Genomic DNA, 21,566 nt, shown 5'->3' on the forward strand with positions numbered 1-21,566 from the left:
GACCATAGAGTAAAAAATGTACCTTAAAATGCTCCAAAACGTTGCTGCCTTGGTTGCATTTGCAAAACAGGCCAAGTGCTCCGCCGTGAAGAAAATAAGGTTGAATTCTTCGAAGAACAATTCATAATGAAAAGCTTTCATTTGCCCATAAAAAGAAACCTGAGCTTTCGTTTGAACTTTCTCAATAACCTGTACAATGAATAGAAATCTCACGCCGTCAAGTTTATCCGAAATTCGCCTGTTAGCCGATAACATATAGCTTAATTAAGCGTACTAAGGTCTCTCCACCAAAGAACTGACAAAAGTGAAATGGCCGAAGACCAAATTCAGCCGTAAAAACTGCAAAGAAGGTACTGTAAAGTCGAACTGGGTATTCAAATCGCAAGAGTGCAAACAAATCACGTAATTCAGGTCCAGGCATTTCGGAGAAACTAAAGAAACTACGGTTGAAAATCATTTACTGGTAAACTGCGTCTGTGATCAAATCCTGTCAGAAAACATCTGCAGAAACATAAACCACAGGAACTAATTACTAAATATGCACGGTCCAGACCAGTCCTAACCTCTAAATGTGAGACTAAAAAAGGCAAAAAAAAAAATTTGCTCAGTCAAAATGTGGAATACTCCATGCACTGCACAAACTACGCAAAAAGAGGGCGAGAAAAACCTCTGTTGTTCTAGCTGACTCTAAGGTCATGTTTCACACTATCACGAGCTCAGTCTTTCTGGTCACGAGCTATTAGTCATGTTTGGCTTGTCAACACTTAATTCAAACCGGACTAATCACAAACTGCGTAAGAAACTAGCCAATCAAAAACGCCGACATATGTCCTCGCGACTCTGCGGGATTCGAACACGATATTGTGCACTAATTCGCAGACGCTCTATACAGAAGGTTTAGAGTGTCTGCGACGCATGCAGGCAACACAGAAAAGGTGAGTAACTCACTTGCACATGGCAGCCAAAACTATAAAGAGAGCTGAATGACGTATATTGGGTGCTGTCGTTCCACAAACGTGTTCTTTAAGGTATAGAGGCATTTCTACGATGAAAGTGAGTTTATTGTAGCCTCGCTGTCATAATTTGAATGTGGTCTTCGGCCATTTCATTTTTTTCAGTTCTTTGGCGGAGAGTCGTTAGTAAGCTTAAGCTTGTATGTTATCAGCATATGTTCCCGTGAAAGAAATGAGTGTTAATGATATATGAAATAAATCATATATGAACCGCGGCAATAAAATAAAAATGAAGAAATGATCGTCGCAGTGAACGTAATATATGCAATTGCGTAAAGAAGCCTGAAAAAAAAATCAGGACTTCAACTTGAACGGTCAACCAACTTCAACCGTCACGGTTTTCGACGCCATCTTGACGAGTAGGCAAACGTGTGAGAAATTACAGTATTTGTATGAAAATCTATTGTCGAATAATTTCGGTAAAACGCCCGTTCTGAAAAAAATTTTAATTGTAAACTAAAGCTACGAAGCAAAGGATTGACCTAAAAAAAAATTGGGGGCGTACCTGTGTTAAATTTCTCCAGAGGCTTGCTTTAGCTTTTCCATATATTTGTCTGTAATTTTTCGGGGACTTTCTTACAGACAAATGTATAGGAAATTTAAAAAGTGGTTCTAGGTCTTCTGGAGCATGTAACGCCCTCAAATTTTTTCAGTAGAGTCCTTAGGAATGAAGCTTTAGGTTACAAGTCATATTTTTTTCAGAACAGCCATTTTACGAAAATTATTCGAAATTAGATTCTCATACATACACTGTAATTTCGCACGCGTTTACCTACTCGTCCAGATGGCGTCGTAAACCGTGACAAGGTCTATTATTAGTCGCGTGTTTCAATTGATCTTTGTTAAGTTATTTAAAATTGTTTATATAATAATACATCAAGGTGCTCCCTTGGGTCTTTCCTGTAAAGCTAATTTGTATTCAACTTTGGGCTTGCGAACTCGAATAATTAACTAACGGTGTGTGAAACGCTGAGACTGTAATAGTTTTTCATTTCCTCGAGATAGATAGGAGAAAACGTCAGACAAAATTGAAATAGAGAGTTTTCAGTTCTACTTTGTGTATGTGTTTTCTTTATATATAAGATATAGAAAGCCGTTTCTCGCGTTGCTAGGTGATCGCTTCTCTTATTCCTATTAATAGACGGTCTGAAAACCGAGCTCAAGTTACTTACCGGGCAAGCCGAGGCAAGCCTATTGCTTCTATTGAATAAGGGAGATGCTCATTAGTAAACCTATATCGAATTAGTATGCGAGAAGGAATGTGAATATAAATGATTTACCTATACTAGCCTGCGTAGCAAGCGTTTCCAATCGAGTTATTGCGCGAAAGTTAGAGCGGAAGCGAAAAAAAAAGGTGGAAGAGGGAGGGGGAGGGGAGAAGAGGAAACGCTTGCCCGCAAACCCCACGATTCTGTAAAACGCCCCTTGATATTTCACGGTTCGGCTCGTTTGTAAATTGACAGCTCGTCAAAATAGAAGTATAACGAACAGATTATCCCTGGATTGCCAGACTTGTAAAATTACTTTGTTCTCTAATAGAACACGTTCCAGGCGATTGCGAAAACTGTAATAAAAAAGGTTTACGATAAAAGAAGGCTAAAACTCTAAGCGGTTGCTGCGGAATTTCTTGCTTTTTTATTGTGTGGCTTTATCTCGTCGTAAAACCTTGTCTAAACGTCAACAATGATTTGTCCGGAACAATTCACTCCGCGAGCTATAAGTTTTGCAGAGCGACTGCTCTTCAGCCCGTGTCGAAACGTTCTCTATAATACACGCCGCTAAATTTCCAATAAACAAAAAGAATCTTTTCATTTCAAAAAACTAACAGATCGCTTGTCTATGGCGGCTTTAGCCAGTGTTGAGTACTGATGTTCTGATTTACGTTGCTTTTTTCCAGTCAGATCCGCACGCCGTCATTCCCATTAAATTGGCCTTCCTTAGTCTCCACTGCTTGATCTCCAAATATACTTTGAAGACTCTGATCTCATAAACCTTTGCACAAACACGATTCAAATAAATATCAGTCCAAAGCATTTGTAATCTGCGACCACAAATCAGATGAGACCAGATCTGTGACGCTCGTAAACAAAGCATACCTGGTTTGATTGCTGTTTCCAGTGCTAAGTAATCAACACTACCAGCACCGCACCAATCAGAAGCTTCGTTCGTGGGCGAACGCAGTTTTTCAAAATCGTGGGGTTTGCGGGCAAGTGGTTCCTTCTTTCCCCTCCCCCTCCCCCCTCATTCCTTTTTTTTTTTTGCTCTCGTCCCGACGTTCTCGACGAACTCGCGTGGAAACGCTTGCTACGCAGGCTATACCTATACCTATACGTATACCTATACCTATACCGAATTAGTATGCAGGAACGTATGTAAATATTAATGATTTACCAATATACCTATACGTATACCCACACGACGATCGAATAGTATCGCATGATGCACCTCGTTTCATGTTATATTATCACTGCGTACGTGACATATCATACTCCTCTTCAGTACGCGCGAACATAGCAGTGCTCGATGTGGATGGTTTCCAAACATGTTTCGGTTCAGCAGCTTCTGCTTTTGAGATTATCGAGTTGGCTTATATTCACTGTGCTTTAAAGGAGAATTTCAGCATTACTTTGACTAAGAAGGGTTTCACATGTGCTTCACTGATCTGTCGAAAACTACTTGGGCGCTCGGTCGCACTGTAAACACAAAGTACAAGACTCGGCAACTGATAAGCTTCGCTAGGTTCACTAGGAGAACCCAGGCCAGAGGAGAACCAAAACTATGACTGATCTAAAAAGTGGTTCCCACAAAACAGCCGCTACGCTATGAAGCTAATTACCAAAGGAGAATTTATTACAGCATCGCGCTCACAGGAGCTCAGTTTACAACGGCAGTTACAAATAAAATTTAACCTATCGATCCGACAAACAATTCTCTGAAGCACAATCTACCCGGTACTGACTCAAGCAATCTTCAGGGAAATTTCCTGGCCAGAATACTGATCTGTTCTTTTGAATAAATAAAGTTTCTGATGTTTCTTTTTCAAATTCTGTGCAGGCTTGTTTTCGTTGTGCCGGCTTGCATGCCGCGTATCACTTTTCTTTGGGTTCCTATCACACTGAAACACACCATTTATATTCTCCGCTCCTTCTTCGAACTAAAATAATTATAGTCAAATTCCTTTTAAAAATAACCTCTTTGAAAATACAAAGTGGCTGCTTCGGCATAAAGCGCTCTCGAAAGCGCCTAACAGATTGTAGGCTTCAGTAGGCTTTACACAAATATTATGACACATGGCGTTGAAATGTGATAAAAGATTCGAAATTTCAGCCATCTTTGGTCGATAAACCGCGTTCTTCTGGGTACTTCTTAGCCTGTACAATATTCAGGATTTCATTTTGCTGGCGTGAGGTCCACATTTGGAAGATTTCAACATATATTCCAAAAACTCTTGAGTATTCATGACCTTGTTGTGCGTCACTGAACACTTTGTGATGGGAAGACTAATTAAAACCATGAAAATAAATGTTTCTATGTGGAAACTTCGCTCTTAAGACATTGCAAATCGGAGAAATCATGTCAAATAACGAAATTATGTAATTTTCTCACTTTTACTGGAAATCGAGTGAGCAAAAATCCCACGAGAAAACGACCTTATTTCAGGATGGAATCTACCATGACAGCGATATTGCGTGATGCTTCTGGAAAAATGCATCATGGGATACTATTCGATCGTCGTCTGACGTATACCTATACCCCAACGGGGCTTATTTGTGACCCTCTATGACTACTAGAAATGGTCCGGTAGTGGTGTCTTGAAAAATAAATGACTTTGATTCCTCTGGTTGTCTTATGTAAATTTTGGCATTTCACGACGTGCTCCCTTAGGAATGAATGAATTGCTTGTTCTTAGTTTTGAAAAGGGTCATACAAAATATACAAACACACAAACCAGCTTAGATTCTCAGTTCTCTTGATGAAATTTAGAGATAGATGGTGACGTACTACTGGGTGGCTAGCTCACTAACTAATTTGTTTTAGGCAACACGAATAAGGATGATGACTTGGACAAGAAAAACGGTTTCCTCCTGCGTTTTCAGACTAACTCTCTTTGTTTTGGTCTTTGGGCACTGCACGTCTTGCAACCAAGGACTGAGAGCTTATAAAGATGGCGACGTAATGTTGGGTGGCCTTTTCAGTCTCCATATGACTACCTACGATAAACAGTGGGAAGTTAATCCTAGAGAATTTGGACGCGCCGAAGCTGTCATTTTTGCTATTAATAGCGTAAACAAGAATTCCAGTCTTCTACCAAACGTGTCCCTCGGTTATGACATAAGAGACTATTGTGACAGTGGGGCACTGGCTCTGAAGATAGCTTATGACTTCAAGCGTAAAAGCGATCCAGTATGTATGCATAAACCGAACTCCACCACGTCTCCTGGGAGCAGTTCCATTATTTGGTCTACCGGGTCAAAGCCCATCTCAGCGCTTATCGGTCCTTCCAATTCGGCCAGCGCGGTCCTAGTAGCAAGCCTACTTCAGGTCGCTGACATTCCTGCCATTAGCTCAACTACAACAAGCGCAGAGTTGAGTTCACAATTTTACAAAGACTTTTTCAGGACAGTCCCTTCCGATAAGTGGCTAGCAAAGGTCATGGCAGACATCATAGAACGCTTTCACTGGACATACGTGGCAGCTGTTGGGTTAGATGACTCTTATGGAATGAATGGAATTTTGGCGCTAGAAAGAGAATCGTACAAGAATAATATATTCTGCATTGCTTTTTATGAGTTAATCTCGCGACTAGACTACCGCGAGGACATAAAAACGACAGTTGCCAGAATCAACATGCATCCTGGAATTGGAGTAATCATCGTTTGGCTTTACGGCAAATATCTCGAAAAATTCTTAATGGAGGCAACTGAAGAAGGCTTACAAGGAAAGACTTTGCTAATGAGCGATGGAAGCGCTAACGAAGAAAAATTTCTCTCGGACCCACGTTTCTCCATTCTCAATGGTTCACTGTTAATAGATTCATACTACTATCCTGTTCCAGCATTTGAGGAGTACATTAAGAGTATTACTCCTGCAAAAAGCGCCCAGCGCGACGTAGGATGGTGGAGAGAAATATGGCGATCGCAATTCAACTGTTCAATTACCGAATCGATTGATTTCGGGGTTGCCCCTTGCAAGGCCAATCTCTCCCTGGAACGTGCTCTTTTTAAGCTACGCAGCCCCTACGTGTCTTATATTATTGATGCTCTGTACGCCATAGCATATGCTTTGGATAACATTTACCGCTGCACGGCTGAACAAGGTTTTCGAAATGCAAATAGTTGTCCTTCGGTCCATCCGACGATTGAGGGACGCGATCTACAAAGCTATCTCAGGAACGTCAGTTTTGATGGTTTGACCGGAAAAGTGCGATTTGATAGTTTTGGGGATCCTTTCTCTGCTTCATACAGCATCATGAACTTCCAATATTCATCATCCACAGGAACACGTCTTAGAAAGGTTACGGTGGGAACTTGGAACAAGGACAGCACGCCTAAACTCAAGATAAATACATCGCATTTACGTTGGAAAACACTGTCAACTCCGATGTCTTTCTGTTCATCTCAATGCCCACCAGGCACAACAAAGGAACGCAAATCGCCTTGTTGTTGGGACTGTGTTAAGTGTTCTCAAGGAACCATCAGCGCCGAGATCGGATCCACGAGCTGCACAGCGTGTGAGCCAGAGACAAAGCCAAATAATCAGGGCACAAGGTGTGAAAAATTACCTGTCTTAAACATCACTCTCACAACCCCCGCAGGAATGGCCATAACAGTTACAGCTTCCATCGGATTCATTCTCACCTTGTTAACTTGCCGTATCTATATCAAGTTTCGTAACACCCCTATAGTGAAGGCTTCTAACAGAGAGATTTCTTTTCTGTTGCTGTTTGGCATCTCAGGTCTTTATATGCTAGCCGTCCTCGACCTTTCTCACCCCAGCAATATACTTTGCAGTGCAGCAACTTTCTGGCGTTATTTTGCCCTCAATCTGTGTGTTACAGTGCTCTTTACGAAAACGATGCGGATTACAAGCGTGTTTGGGGTCGACAAAGTTGCTCAGTTGTTTACACCGTGTTACAAAACTCAGGCAAGGCAAATCATCTTTACTTCTGTCGTGAATCTAGTCCCAACTTCTCTGTTAGGACTATGGATGTCTACTGATCCTCCTGGGCGCAAAAAAATCATCCGTTCAGATGAGTACATCTTTCTTTTGTGCAAACCTTATTACACCAACACCGGCTTCGCACTCTTCATCACCGTTTCTTGTTACATAATTACTGTGGCTCTCTTGTGTACGTACTACGCTTTCAAAGGACGAGGCATTCCTGAGAACTTTAACGAGACAAAATACATAGGATTCTCTATGTACATTCTACTGTTGTCATCAATAGCATATTACCCCGTGGCGTTTACGTTTGACAGCTGGTACGTAACACTGGTGTCTTGCCTAACGACGTTAGTAACTTCGTTTGGTTTGTTGGGTTGCATGTTTGGACCAAAAGTCTTCATCCTCCTTTTCTGTCCACAGGAAAACACGGTGGAACACGTCAGATCGCAGGTGACGAATTTTTCGTTTGACAGCGTAGCAGGAACAAGAGTTCTGCCCAAGCCCGTCAATGTCGGGACTCCTAACCCCGCTCTAGAGCCAGAAAACGGAGGGATTTGTACAAGTAAATTATAGTAGGTTTTATTTCTCAAGTTTACCAAACGTTGAGAAAATATATGGGATAAAATAATTTAAACAGTCTCATCTGAAGTCGTTTTTTAACCCAAGTTACCTTTTTCATTAGTTGAACCTTGATTAAGAGACCTTGATTGACTTAGATAGTTGACTTAGATAGTTGATTGAGACCAAGGAGTGGTTTGTCAAGAAGCCTTGGCGTCTTGGCGCACATTAGACATTATGATGTGCACAAAGAGCACAAAAATGTCCACACAAAGATATTCGTGATGAAAGTCGGCTAGGAATATTGATCTTCTGACACTATAACATATACACTAAGATGCACTTATTGACGACCTTGAAAAGACTTTGACAGGTAAAAAGGAGCACAGGAGGGCCGTGACTAGAAAGACAGTGGCACAGCCGTAGCGGATAGTCTAACACGGACAGGGCACAAAAATGACTGCGTGAGCGGGAACAAACTAGTGGCGTAACATCTGACTGTGGCTGGAAGAATATTGCCGGAATTCAACTGAACTGATCGAAATTTATGGATATAACAGCACGTAAAAACTGTCATTGCCAGATCGCAAAGATCTTTGTACAAAGTTAGCTAATCAGAGAACGCGAATTCGATTCAAAGGCATGCACGCCTTGTAGAGTTGGACAATTAAGGTGCACTAAGCAGTTGGTGGGGCCATGTTAACTTCCAAAGGTAGAACAAATCTCCGTCCCCTCAAAATCTGAAATGTGCTTGAAGTCGTTTGAGAAAAGGATAGCCTCACCAAGCAAATACGGAATCATAATTCATAACCTTGTTATTTATGTAGCCCTCATATGAGGATAAGGAAAAATAAAGATATCATGTTATTGTAGAACCCTTGCTATGAAGAAATTAAATAGCGCAAAAGCTGTATTTTTTAACAAACCCCTCCTGAACCAAACTTTGGACTTTTTAGGCGAATCTCTTTCTAAGTTTTTTTTAACTTGTTTTGTTGCCCGCATTATCGTGCCTCTTTCCCACGGAAATGTGGCTGTTTAACGTTCCATAAAAGGGAGAAATTTTTCGGGAAAGAGGAAAGAGTAGTTGACGAATAGCAAAATTGGCAGTAGATTTTTGCCAAAAATGTTAGACTGTGGTGCGTAACTCTGTCGGGATTGGTCAGGATTGGTCAGAATTCGCAAATGACGAGGTATTTATGCCAAGATCTGTCCCTCCAAAATTCGTTGCTTACCAACTTTGTCACTTAAACTGAAGGCTAAGTTGGTTCAGGCATGCATAGTCTGCATCGTTCTATAATGTCCCGATCCACAGCCAAGCGGTTAATGCCTTTACGTCCAGAGGCAATTGTAAACTCATGTGCTTTTCTAACTTTTGAGCTTGTGTAAGAAGCCTCTTTAGTACTTTAATTTCACTTGGTAATATCAATTTCTATCATATGATAAAATGAAACTTTTTACCTGGGAGTGAAAACAAAAACAATTATAATGGGCAGTCAGTTTGCAGGTTCACCATTAGTTGGCAGGCCACAGATGTATAAATTTCCCGCTCAACGACTACGATGAAGCCGACGAAGAAGAGCGACGATGACTCTCTCTTGCAATAGGCCAAGGCTAAATGAAATAATGAAAACCTCAGCGCTGAGAAAATGCAAAAATTTATATTTAATTAATACTGGCAGTTTCCAGCGTCACAACAACCTTGGTTCCACTCACCCATTGATGGAAGCGTCGAAAGAAAACAAATTGCCTCCTTCATTTTCGGGTTGTAAACCTCAAAAATTTCTCCATGAATCCAGCTGTGATAGAGTCACAGGAACAGACAATGATGAACAGTCGTTAAACAACTCAGCAAGTGTCTTTTGTCTTTGGCTGCTCGAAGCGTTCTCCTGTTTTCAAAATGGCAGTATACTTCTTGTAAACGCTTCTTGTAAACGCCGGGCTCTCATAATCGAGGATGACTTTAAAAACACTTACTTTTACTGATTATTACAAACCGAGTTATTTTTAACAGGCTGGTGACCATGTAAAATCAATCCTTGCACATTTCCAAGTTCTTAACTGAATGATTTTGAAAGCGTTGGTCTTGAACCATACGAGTTACGAAAACAAACTATTATTTCAGCCTTTAACAACTGCGTCGCGAAGTGGAAGTTAGGTGCCTGAGATATCCAGGATCTTCCTCTAGCGGCAGCCAGCTCCTAGAAGGAGACTGCTTCCACTGCTGGCAAATCCATGGCATCCCAGCTATGAGCCCCAACGCGCAAGGGAAGAAGGCAAGAACCCGTCACACTGAGCAAGTCAGTGCAAATAGAGAAGGGAGGAGAAACCGCTATAAACTGAGTCCCCACGATTATGAGACGCCAAGGCTGAATAAATGCTCACAAAACACTGCTAAAAAAAGGCCAAAAACGCTCTACGAGTAAATTATACTAGGTTTTAAGTTTACCAAACGTTGAGTGAATATAGGGAATAAAATAACTTACGCAGTCTCATTAAAATGTCGTTTTTTAACCTAAGCTACTTTTTGCTTTTTGTCTGTTGGCTCGATTAAGAGACCTTGATGAATTTAGCTACTTGATTGAAACCAAGAAGTGGTTTGCCAAAAAGCCTTTGCTGCATTAGCGTCATTGCGCACATCAGACATTGAAAAAAAGGACAATGTGCACAAAATTTCCACACAGGAATACTCTTGCTGAAAATCGACGTGGAATACTGATCATCTCACACAATATATAGATATATATATATAGAGAGAGAGAGAAGATATTACACGGTGGCGAGAAGATATGAATTTTATGTTCGAGTGGCAAGAACAATATCTCACGAGTGAGCGAAGCGAACGAGTGAGATATTGTTCTTGCCACGAGAACATAAAATTTTATATCTTCGAGCCAACGTGTAATGTTCTTTTTATGATATGGAGACTAAATATTGAATATTTCCGATTTTATTGTGATTCAAAGTAGGAAAGGTTAGATAAAAATAGATGCACTAAAAACAATACTCTCGTCCACTAGCAGTTTCTCTACCACGTGCTGTGTGCAAAACAACATTTTAAACCTATTATTGCCAGCACAAAGTTATTAAACGACATCACAAATGACAAACGCTATTAATCGGTTACTATAGACGGCACAAGTGTTAAGTGGTAAATAAAGGAATTTCCATTTTAGAAGAAAAATCTCTCAGTTTTGGAAACTTAGCAAGGTTTCCTATGCTTCTTCTTTTTCCCAGCGGAGATAGAGGAGATCACATTAGATCAGATATTTAAATGCTATTTTGCGCCCTACAAATGATTAATTATATTATTTAAAACCCTTTCATTGTGTCCATAAGTTAACAAGAACTCATTAACGAAAATGGGTAAAGCGGCACCACAATCGATGTTTAACTGACAAACAAATTTGACTCGGACAACATGAAAAAGTAAAGTCAAATAAGGATGGACCTTCTTATAATTTCAAAAAAAGCATTTACATAATTATTTGGGGCGCTAAATAAGCCTCTTCCTCGAAGACGTTCATTCTTGGCCCTCTCGTCTCTCATACAGTAGCGGCAAGGTAAGTGACATGAAAAGTTTATTCATGTATTAAAATAAGATTAACGAAAAATGAATCCCTAGGCATGAACCCCAGTGTGCCGTTTCTTCTAGTCCACACATATTTTTAGCATCGCAGCCGCTTCCTCTGTTGGTTAATTTTACCCCTTTTTGATAGATTATATTGGCCAACTCTGTAAAACTGGGCTAGTAGACAACTAGTTTAAAGCTTTCCTGACTTCAAGGTACAAATGATAAATGGCAATTGATTTGGAGTATAAGGTGGTGGTCGTTATGGCAAAAAAAGGAAGAAAACAAACAAAAAATGCTATGTACAGCAAAAATGGTCTGATTTTTAAAACAAACCAGGCTAGTAAACAACTAGAGTAAAGCTTTGCTGTCCACAAAGGTACAAATGTTAAACGAAAATTGATTGGGAACGTGAAAGTAGCGGTCGCCGCCGCAGACAAAAGCAAGAATGCCAAACGGTGTAGCATATAAAACAGAAATGGTCCGGTAGTGGTGTCTTGAAAAATAAATGACGTTGATTCCTCTGGTTGTCTTGTGTAAATTTTAGCATCTCACGACGTGCTCCCTTAAACGCTTCGCATTATTCGTCTCCAGATCTTAGGAATGAATGAATTTCTGGTTCTTAGTCTTGAGGTAGGGTCAACCAGTAACATACAATATATAAAAACTCACAAACCAGTCTAGATTCTCAGTTCCCTTGATGAAATTTAGAGATAGATGGTGACGTCGTATTACTGGGTGGCTTAAGCTCACTAACTAATTTCTTTTAGGCAGCAAGAATAAGGATGATGACTTGGACAAGAAAAACACTTTCTTCCTGCGTGTTAAGGCTATCTCTCTTTGTTGCACTATTTGGACACTGTATATCCTGCAACCACGAGTTGAAAGCCTCTAAAGACGGCGACGTAATGTTAGGTGGCCTATTCAGTCTCCAAATGGGTAGCAAATTTTCCGCAAAAGAATTTGGACGCGCTGAGGCTACCATCTTTGCTATTGACATGGTTAACAAGAATTCCAGTCTTCTGCCAAACGTGTCCATCGGTTACGACATAAGAAACTTTTGTGACAGTAGGGTACTGGTCATGCAAGAAGCCTATGACTTCAAGCGTAATAGCGATCCAGTTTGTATGTGTAAATCGAACTCCTCCATGTCTACAAAGAGCAGTTTCACCAAGAGGATCGAGTCCAAGCCCATCTCAGCGCTAATCGGTACTTACAATTCCGCCAGCGCCGTCCTGGTAGCAAGCCTATTTCAGGTCGCTGACATTCCCGTCGTTAGCGCAACCGCAACAAGCGTAGAACTGAGTTCCAAATATTACAAAGACTTTTTTAGGACAGTTCCCTCTGATACTTGGGTAGCAAAGGCCATGGCAGACATCATAGAGCACTTTAACTGGACATACGTGGCGGCTATTGGTTTGGATGACTCTTATGGACGGAATGGAATTTTAGCGCTGGAAAGAGAATCGTACAATAGAGAAACGTTCTGCATTGCTTTCAATGAGTTTATCCCGCGTCTAGACTACCACGACAACATGGAACAGATCGTTGCTAGAATAAAAAAGCACCGTAAAATAGGAGTGATCATCGTTTGGCTTTATGGCAAATACTTCGAAAATTTCTTCGCTGTGGCAACCAAAAAAGGCTTACAAGGAAAGACTTTAATAATGAGCGAAGGAGGCACTATCGAAAAGAGATTTCTCTCGGACCTTCGCTTCACGATTCTCAATGGGTCACTGATAATAGAGTCATACGACTATCCTTCTCCGGCATTTGAGAAGCACGTTAAGAGTATCACTCCTGCAGAAAGCGCCCAGCGCGACGAAGGATGGTGGAGAGAATTCTGGCGATTGGAATTTAACGGTTCAATGGCCAAATCTACTAATTTGGGGAATGTAACTTGCAAGGCAAATCACAAGCTGGACCAAGCACTTTCTAAGCTACGCAGCCCCTTTGTATCGTATGTTATTGATTCTGTGTACGCTATAGCATATGCTCTGGATAACATTTACCGCTGCAACGATAAACAAGGTCTTCGAAATGCAGGTAGTTGTCCTTCGGTCCATCCGACAATTAAGGGACGTGATCTTCAAAAGTATCTAAGGAACGCCAGTTTTGATGGTTTGACCGGAAAAGTGCGATTTGATAGGTTTGGAGATCCTTTCTCTGCTTTGTACAGCATCATAAACGTTCAACGTTCACCAACAACAGAAGCACGTCTCAGAAAGGTCACGATAGGAACTTGGAACAAGGACAGCACGCCCAAACTCAAGTTAAATACATCGAATTTACGTTGGAAAACACTGTTAACTCCGGTGTCTTCCTGTTCAACTGAATGCATGCCAGGCACCCGAAAGGAGCCCACCTCGACGTGTTGTTGGGATTGTGTTAAGTGTCCTCAAGGAACCATCAGCGCCGAGATCGGATCCAAGAGCTGCACAGCGTGTGAGCCAGAAACCAAGCCAAATAATGAGGGCACCAGGTGCGAAAAATTACCTATCGTAAACATCAGTCTCACAACCGCCGGAGGAATGACCCTAACAGTGGTAGCTTCCATCGGATTCATTCTCACCATGTTAGTTTGCCGCATCTATATCAAGTTTCATAACAGCCCGATTGTGAAGGCTTCCAACAGGGAGATCTCTTTTCTTTTGCTCTTTGGCATCTCAGGTCTTCATATACTAGCCATCCTTGACCTTTCTGAGCCCAGCAATATACTTTGCATTGCAGCAACTTTCTGGCGTTATTTTACCCTCAACCTCTGTGTTACAGTGCTCTTTACGAAAACGATGCGGATTACAAGCGTGTTTGGGGTCGACAAAGTTGCTCAGTTGTTTACACCGTGGTACAAAACCCTGGAAAGGCAAATCATCTTTACTTCTGTCGTGAATCTAGTCCCAACTTCTCTGTTAGGACTGTGGATGTCTACTGATCCTCCTGGGCGCGAAAAGATCATCCGTTCAGACGAGTACATCTTTCTTTTGTGCAAACCTTATTACACCAAAACCGGCTTCGCACTCTTCATCACTGTTTCTTGTTAAATAATTACTGTAGCTCTCTTGTGTACGTACTACGCTTTCAAAGGACGAGGCATTCCTGAGAACTTTAACGAGACAAATTAACATTGGATTCTCTATGTATATTCTACTGTTGTCATCAATAGCATATTACCCTGTGGCGTTTACATTTGAGAGCTGGTACGTAACACTGGTGTCTTGCCTAACGACGTTAGTAACTTCGTTTGGTTTGTTGGGTTGCATGTTCGGACCAAAAGTCTACATCCTCCTTTTCCGTCCACAGCGAAACACGGTGGAACACGTCAGATCGCAGGTGTGGAATTTTTCGTTTGACAGCGTAGCGGGAACAAGAGGGCCTCCCAAGCCCGTCAATGTCGGGACACCTAACCCCGCTCTAGAGCCAGAAAACGGAAGGGTTTGTACAAGTAAATTATAGTAGGCTTTATTTCTCAAGTTTACCAAACGTTGAGAAAATATATGGGATAAAATAATTTAAACAGTCTCATCTGAAGTCGTTTTTTAACCCAAGTTACCTTTTTCGTTAGCTGAACCTTGATTAAGAGACCTTGATTGACTTAGATAGTTGATTGAGACCAAGAAGTGGTTTGTCAAGAAGCCTTGGCGTCTTGGCACACATTAGACATTATGAGGTGCACAAAGAGCACAAAAATTTCCAGACAAAGATATTTCGTGATGAAAGTCGGCTAGGATTATTGATCTTCTGACACTATAACATATACACTAAGATGCACTTATTGACAACCTTGAAAAGACTTTGACAAAAGGAGCACAGGAGGGCCGTGACTAGAAAGACAGTGGCACAGCCGTAGCGGATAGTCTAACACGGACAAGGCAGAAAAATGACTGCGTGATCGGGAACAAACTAGTGGCGTAACATCTGACTGTGGCTGGAAGAATATTACCTGAATTGAACTGAACTGATGGAAATTCATGGATATAATAGCAGGTAAAATCTGTCATTGCCAGATCGCAACGATCTTTGTACAAAGTTAGCTAATCAGAGAACGCGAATTCGATTCACAGGCATGCACGCCTTGTAGAGTTGGGCAATTAAGGTGCACTAAGCAGTTGGTGGGGCCATGTTAACTTCCAAAGGTAGAACAAATCTCTGTCCCCTCAAGATCTGAAATGTGCTTGAAGTCGTTTGAGAAAAGGATAGCCTCAACAAGCAAATACGGAATCATAATTCATAACTTGTTGTTTATATAGCCCTCATAGGAGGATAAGGCAAAAATAAAGATATCATGTTGTTGTCGAACCCTTGCTATACAGAATTTAAATAGCGCAAAAGCTGCATTTTTAACCAACCAGCTCCTGAATCCAAAGTTGGACTGTTTAGGCGAATCTCTTTCTAAGTTTTTTTTAACTTGTTTTGTTGCCCGCATTATCGTGCCTCTTTCCCACGAAATTGTGGCTGTTTAACGTTCCATAAAAGGGAGAAATTTATCTGAAAAGAGTAGTTGGTGAATAGCAAAATTGGCAGTGTATTTTTGCAAAAAAATGTTACACTATGGTGTGTAACTCTGTCGGGATTGGACAGAATTTGCAAAATGACGAGGTATTTATACACTACAGTACAGTATCTTTATTAAATCTGCACTACGTGGCTCTTCCGATTTAATTTACAAAATGGAACAAAGAAAGACGAAGGAGAAAAAGACTAATTTACAAATCAAATTGTTAATAATAAATGGAAAAATGGGAATAAAATTAAATTAAGAAATAGCCACGATAATATATCGTATATACTATATACATATACGTATACTTATTATTGACTTAAAAATGCTCCCACTATGACATATAAAAACTGTTTCAGTCATGCCATCAGTCACCTAGTTCTCGGTGTGACATAGCTCCAATTTTGCACCGCGCTTAAAGCTAGTGAGCGTTTTACTATTTCTTGTGCTTGCGCTTAGCGAGTTCCAAGTGTTGATAGGCCGATAGTGAAAGGAACGTTGTGCAGTGGCTGTCCTGCACATAGGAACGTCTAGATTTTCCCTGAATCTGGTATTATAACTATGGATTCCTGTTCTTTTGTTGATGTAGCTATTTAGATAAGGGGGCGCCAGTCAATTCACTATTTTGTACAACTGTGTGACATCGCGTACTAACAGCAGATGTTTAATGGAGGACCAACCCAGTTCCCGCAGGACTGGTGAGATATGGTCGAACGTCCTAGTATTAGTTAAAACTCGAGCAACAAAATTTTATACAAGTTGCAGTTTATGAATGTTCTGCTTTAAAGTGCCAGACCATACAGTAGAACAATAAAAGAGCTTACTAAAACCCAAGCAATTCAAAATGATGAAGAGTACTGATTTGGAAAATAGATGCTTAACTTTGCTAATCTGACACAGAGAAGAGATAAGGGAAGAAGGAAATGTATTTACATGTTTATTAAATGTAAGGTTCGAGTCTAGTATGATACCCAGGTCTTTGACTAAGGGTACGGGAGCTAGGTTTTTGCCAAGAAAAGGGACTCTGACATCCGGAATTTTACTTAATAGCTGTCGCATTCCAAACAAAATAAGTTTGGTTTTACTAGGATTGATGAGTAGCTTATTAGTACAGCACCAGGCGGCTATGAGACGAAGATCTTCGGTGACTTTTGTCAGGCAGGAGTCAATGTCCTTGGATGAGAACGAAAGGTAAACCTTGGTATCATCGACATATGACTCGACACTTGAAAATTTGACAACGGAGGGTAAGTCATTCATGTAGAGACTGAACGGGAGCGGCCCTAAAATGGACCCCTAAGGTACGCCATGTGTAACGATTAGCTCCTCAGAGCGGGATGTGCCTGGTCGTGTTGACTGCATACGGTTGGTAGGGTAGCTCTGAAACCACTTCGACGCTTTACTTGACGCACCCAGCCCTTCCAACTAAAGAAGGAGTGTCCTGTGACATATGATATAAAATGCCTTGCTTAGATCGATCAGGACCATACCCTTTATCTCCTTCTTGTCCACTGCTTTGAAAATGTGACCAGAAACAAGTAGACTCAGGGTTTCGGTAGAGTGGTATTTGCGATTTCCACTCTGGTGGCATGTGAGGTTGCCTTGTTGAGTCAGAAAGTCATTAAATTAATTCAAAGCAATCTTCTCGGTCAATTTGGAAAGTACGGGAAGTAACGGGATCGGACAGTTGTTATTTGGCATTTCATGATCTCCATCCTTAAGGTGCAACACCAGCACTGATTTCTTCCAGGCCCTAGGGAAAGAGGAGCTGGTAAACGAAAGGTCACGAGCCGCCTTCTCTCCCAAAGATATAAAAAAGTGATTGAATTCATTAGCAAGTGTATCTGTATCTTTGGTGAAGCTCACGCGACCTGTCTTGTTTGGAAGAGCGCTGCGAATGGTTTTCCAAATTGCCCCGCAGTTGTTCTTATTTTCGCAGATTTCCTGGTTATAGTATTCCCGCTCTGCCTCTCGTAACGCCACTTTCACCCTATTTCGCGGCTCCCTAAAAACTTTTCAATCCTCCTTGGTCCCCGTCTTACGCGCTCTTTGGTGCAGACAATTCCTTTTTATCATCAAATCCCTTATGTCCTCCGTGATAAATGGATTTGGTTTGTGTCGTATTTTCACTGTCCTAACAGGGGCATGGTTTTCTAAGCAAGCCAAAAACAAATCATTGAACGCATCGAGCCTATCATCAAGTGAATCCCTAAGGTTAACAGTATCCCACGGGATATGGGCGATGTTGGTTGCAAACTAGTCAGCTTTGTAGTTACGAAAGCTACGCGTAACAACGTAAGTGGGGGCTTGCGTAGGTGATTTTAGATTGATGTCAACGAAGACGAAGAAATGATCGCTTATAGTTACCTCGAGAACGCCGCTCAGTTTGGCCAGAGCAGGGTGTGAAACCATGATGATATCCAGTAAACTGCGTGATGTCTCTGTTACTCTAGTTGGTTTATCTATGAGCTGCATAACATTTACAGTTGCGCAAAAGGAGCGCAACGCGTCTCTTCTAGGGTTTTCTGAGAGGAAATGGCAGTTTAAGTCGCCAGTTACCACTATGTCCCTGTTAAGTGATAAAGCCTGGATGTACTTGGGCATCAATTCATTCTCAAGACACGCGACTCCAATGTCATGAGTTCTATAAATAATACAAACCAGTAGCGAGCAAAGCTTCTTGTTTTGCACTTGAATCTACAATTGATGTAGGCCAGACTCGGTTATTCCCCTGAGATCCTTCAGGACAGATTTGGCGTAGGCACAGACGCCGGCACCTGTTTTTCCAATGCGATCAAGCCTAACGATCCTGTACCCAGAAATCTCCACACTAGCATTAGTCACGGAAGAGTTAAACCAGGTGTCTGAGATGGATAGGATGTCAAAATCATTTTCCAAGGCCAACTCCCTTGTTTGAAAAAATTGTTGTCTACATTTCAGGAGCTCCGCATTAAGGTGAGCTATTTTCAAGACTTTGTTGTGGTTTTCATGCACCGCACATACAAAGATCTGTCCCTCCAAAATTCGTTGCTTACCAACTTAGTCACTTAAACTGAAGGCTAAGTTGGTTCAGGTATGCATGATCTGCATCGTTCTATAATGTCCCGATCCATAGCCAAGCGGTTAATGCCTTTACGTCCAGAGGCAATTGTGAACTCATGTGCCTTTTTAACTTTTGAGTTTGTGTAAGACGCCTATTTAGTATCATATGATAAAATGAAACTTTTTACATGGGAGTGGAAAAAACAATTATAATGGCAGTCAATTGGCAGGTTCACCATCATCATCATTCTACGGTGTGTGGGAGAATGTTTTCCACTATAGGTTCAACATCCAGTGAATTCCACGACATAAAAAGAGAGGACTTGACAGTTTATCCTCCTTACTGTAAACAGCAAAGTTTTTTAACTCACACGATTGTACGCACCTAGCATACCTTAACCCTGTTGATTGGTACCCAGATGACCATTGACCATGCAAATCAAGCATGTTACTGCCAGAAAAACTGTTAACACCGCGTTCTGTTTAAGGGAATCCAAGAAAAAGTCTTGCATTCTGAATGCCAGGCCGTGGATTCCGGTTTCCAGGTACTGGAATCCAGATTCATTTTAATATTGGATGCCGGATTCCTTGAGAATTCCGAAATCATTGATCTGTATTCCGGATTCCAAAGCCCAGGAGTCCGGATTCTGGATCACCTTACATGGGGCGACTGAAATATTTCAGGAATATTGATTGTATCATGACCAATCACAAAACGAGCAAACCTCAAAACTGCAAAGTCATTAACATTACTGCTGGCGTTTAGTTGATTTAAGCCTGATTGGCTTTTTCTTCGCAACACAACTCTCACTCAACATTTAAAAAACATTTTGGGCGTTCACGGTAAATGTACTGATGATAAGCTCAGCCTCAGCAATCATGGAATCTGCGGGGCTTTTTTAAAAATACAAAGGTACTACAAAAATACTACGTAAAATCAAATGTTTTAATTGATACAACCAAGAACAAGTCGAAGAGAGATGGCTATAGTTAGATGATTTTATTAAGTAGATTCACATGTCTGAAATGATCTTGACCGCATAAGAACGAAAAAAGTTGTTATTACAGCAGCAAGACCTTTTTGGGAGTGTAAATGATGATTTAGGTTCGTTGCAGGAAACAGAACCAACAACATACACACGCGAACGCAAAACATGAACCATACGAAAACGAGTTACGAAAACAAACTGATTATTTCAGCCTTTAACAACTGCGTCGCGAAGTCGAAGTTAGATGCCTGATATATCCAGGATCTTCCGCTATTGGCAGCCAGCTCCTAGAAGGAGACCGCCTCCGTGGCTGACAAATCCCGGCAACCCAGCTATGAGCCCCAACGCGCAAGGGAAGAAAGCAGGAACTCGTCACACTGAGCAAGTCAGTGCAAATAGAGAAGGGAGGAGAAACCGCTATAAACTGAGTCCCCACGTTTATGAGACGCCAAGGCTGAATAGATGCTCAACAAAAACTGCTCAAAAACTCCAAAAACGCTGTACAAGTAGATTATGCTAGGTTTTAAGTTTACCAAACGTTGAGTAAATATAGGAAATAAAATAACTTACGCAGTCTCATTAAAATGTCGTTTTTTAACCTAAGCTACTTTTTGCTTTTTGTCTGTTGGCTCGATTAAGAGACCTTGATGAATTTAGCTACTTGATTGAGACCAAGAAGTGGTTTGCCAAAAAGCCTTTGCTGCATTAGCGTCATTGCGCACATCAGACATTGAAAAAAAGGACAATGTGCACAAAATTTCCACACAGGAATACTCTTGCTGAAAGTCGACGTGGAATACTGATCATCTCACACTCTCTATATATATATATAAAGAGAGAGAGAGAGAGAGAGAGAGAGAGAGAGAGAGCCATAAGAATGGGCACTTTTGTAACAAAAACAGGGGACTTTAGTAATTTCGGGAACTTTGGTGTCACACTTGTAAGCGCACTTTGACCTGAGATCAAAGTTTCGCCTCATATAAATTCATCATCATTTAGGAATACTACAGCAGTAAAAGACCATTAAAGTCAAGAAGAAAATAAGAGGGAAACACAAGAGGCATAGCAATACAAACCTGTTTTCAAGAAACCTCCCCAAGCAGGGCAGCACAAAACATACAAGACAGCCACTTTAGCTTCCATCCTTCGTTGCTGAGCGCACTCGTCCGAAAGACCTCCCTCAACTGTAACGATCACATTTCATCGTGGTCAGTTGAATGCTCTCTGATCTTAGTTTAGATTCTGACAGTTTTCGTCGTCAAGAGAAGTTGGAAAGTAAACATGTCAAAAGTAATTCAAATTTTATAAGCCCCCGGCAGACACACGTCTAGAATAACAAAGCACTACTTCATTGAGAAGGAAAGTAGAAGAAAACATACTTTTCTCAGGCACTACTTCATTGAGAAGAAACGTAAAAGAAAACATATTTTTCTCAAACCCAGCGGCAGAATGCATCTACTTGTTATGATCGGCGGGATTATCAGAGTTGAAGCTTTGAATTCTCAGATAAAGGCATTGTATAAATCGATCTTTTTCTCTGAGTTTCTTCACTCTTTTCGATTTTTTTTTTCAATATTGAATTCAGTTAGATTCAAATTTATTCATACTTTGCGTGATACATTGAAGTGCGATTCCGCCCGTAAGTAGCGAATAATAAATACATAGATACGGAATATATTTTTTACATAAGGTAAGAAGTGAATAAACATAGATAAATAATTAAACTACAAACT

At 41.0% G+C, this 21,566-nt stretch overlaps 1 protein-coding gene and 1 pseudogene across 1 annotated transcript; both read left to right on the top strand.

The window, feature by feature from the left end:
- Positions 1-5,069: 5,069 nt before the first annotated feature.
- Positions 5,070-7,751, top strand: LOC140925582 (extracellular calcium-sensing receptor-like). The gene has a single exon (XM_073375506.1). It carries the CDS (start codon positions 5,070-5,072, stop codon positions 7,749-7,751), a length of 2,682 nt encoding a protein of 893 aa, XP_073231607.1.
- Positions 7,752-12,092: 4,341 nt separating this feature from the next.
- On the top strand, positions 12,093-14,936 carry LOC140925583 (extracellular calcium-sensing receptor-like; annotated as a pseudogene).
- Positions 14,937-21,566: the final 6,630 nt, after the last annotated feature.

This window comes from Porites lutea, chromosome 2 (assembly GCF_958299795.1).
Source record: "Porites lutea chromosome 2, jaPorLute2.1, whole genome shotgun sequence".
Lineage (NCBI taxonomy): Eukaryota > Metazoa > Cnidaria > Anthozoa > Scleractinia > Poritidae > Porites > Porites lutea.

Bases quoted from the DNA above. Each gene is read 5' to 3' on its own strand.
- LOC140925582 (XM_073375506.1), top strand. From the start codon at position 5,070: ATGACTTGGACAAGAAAAACGGTTTCCTCCTGCGTTTTCAGACTAACT.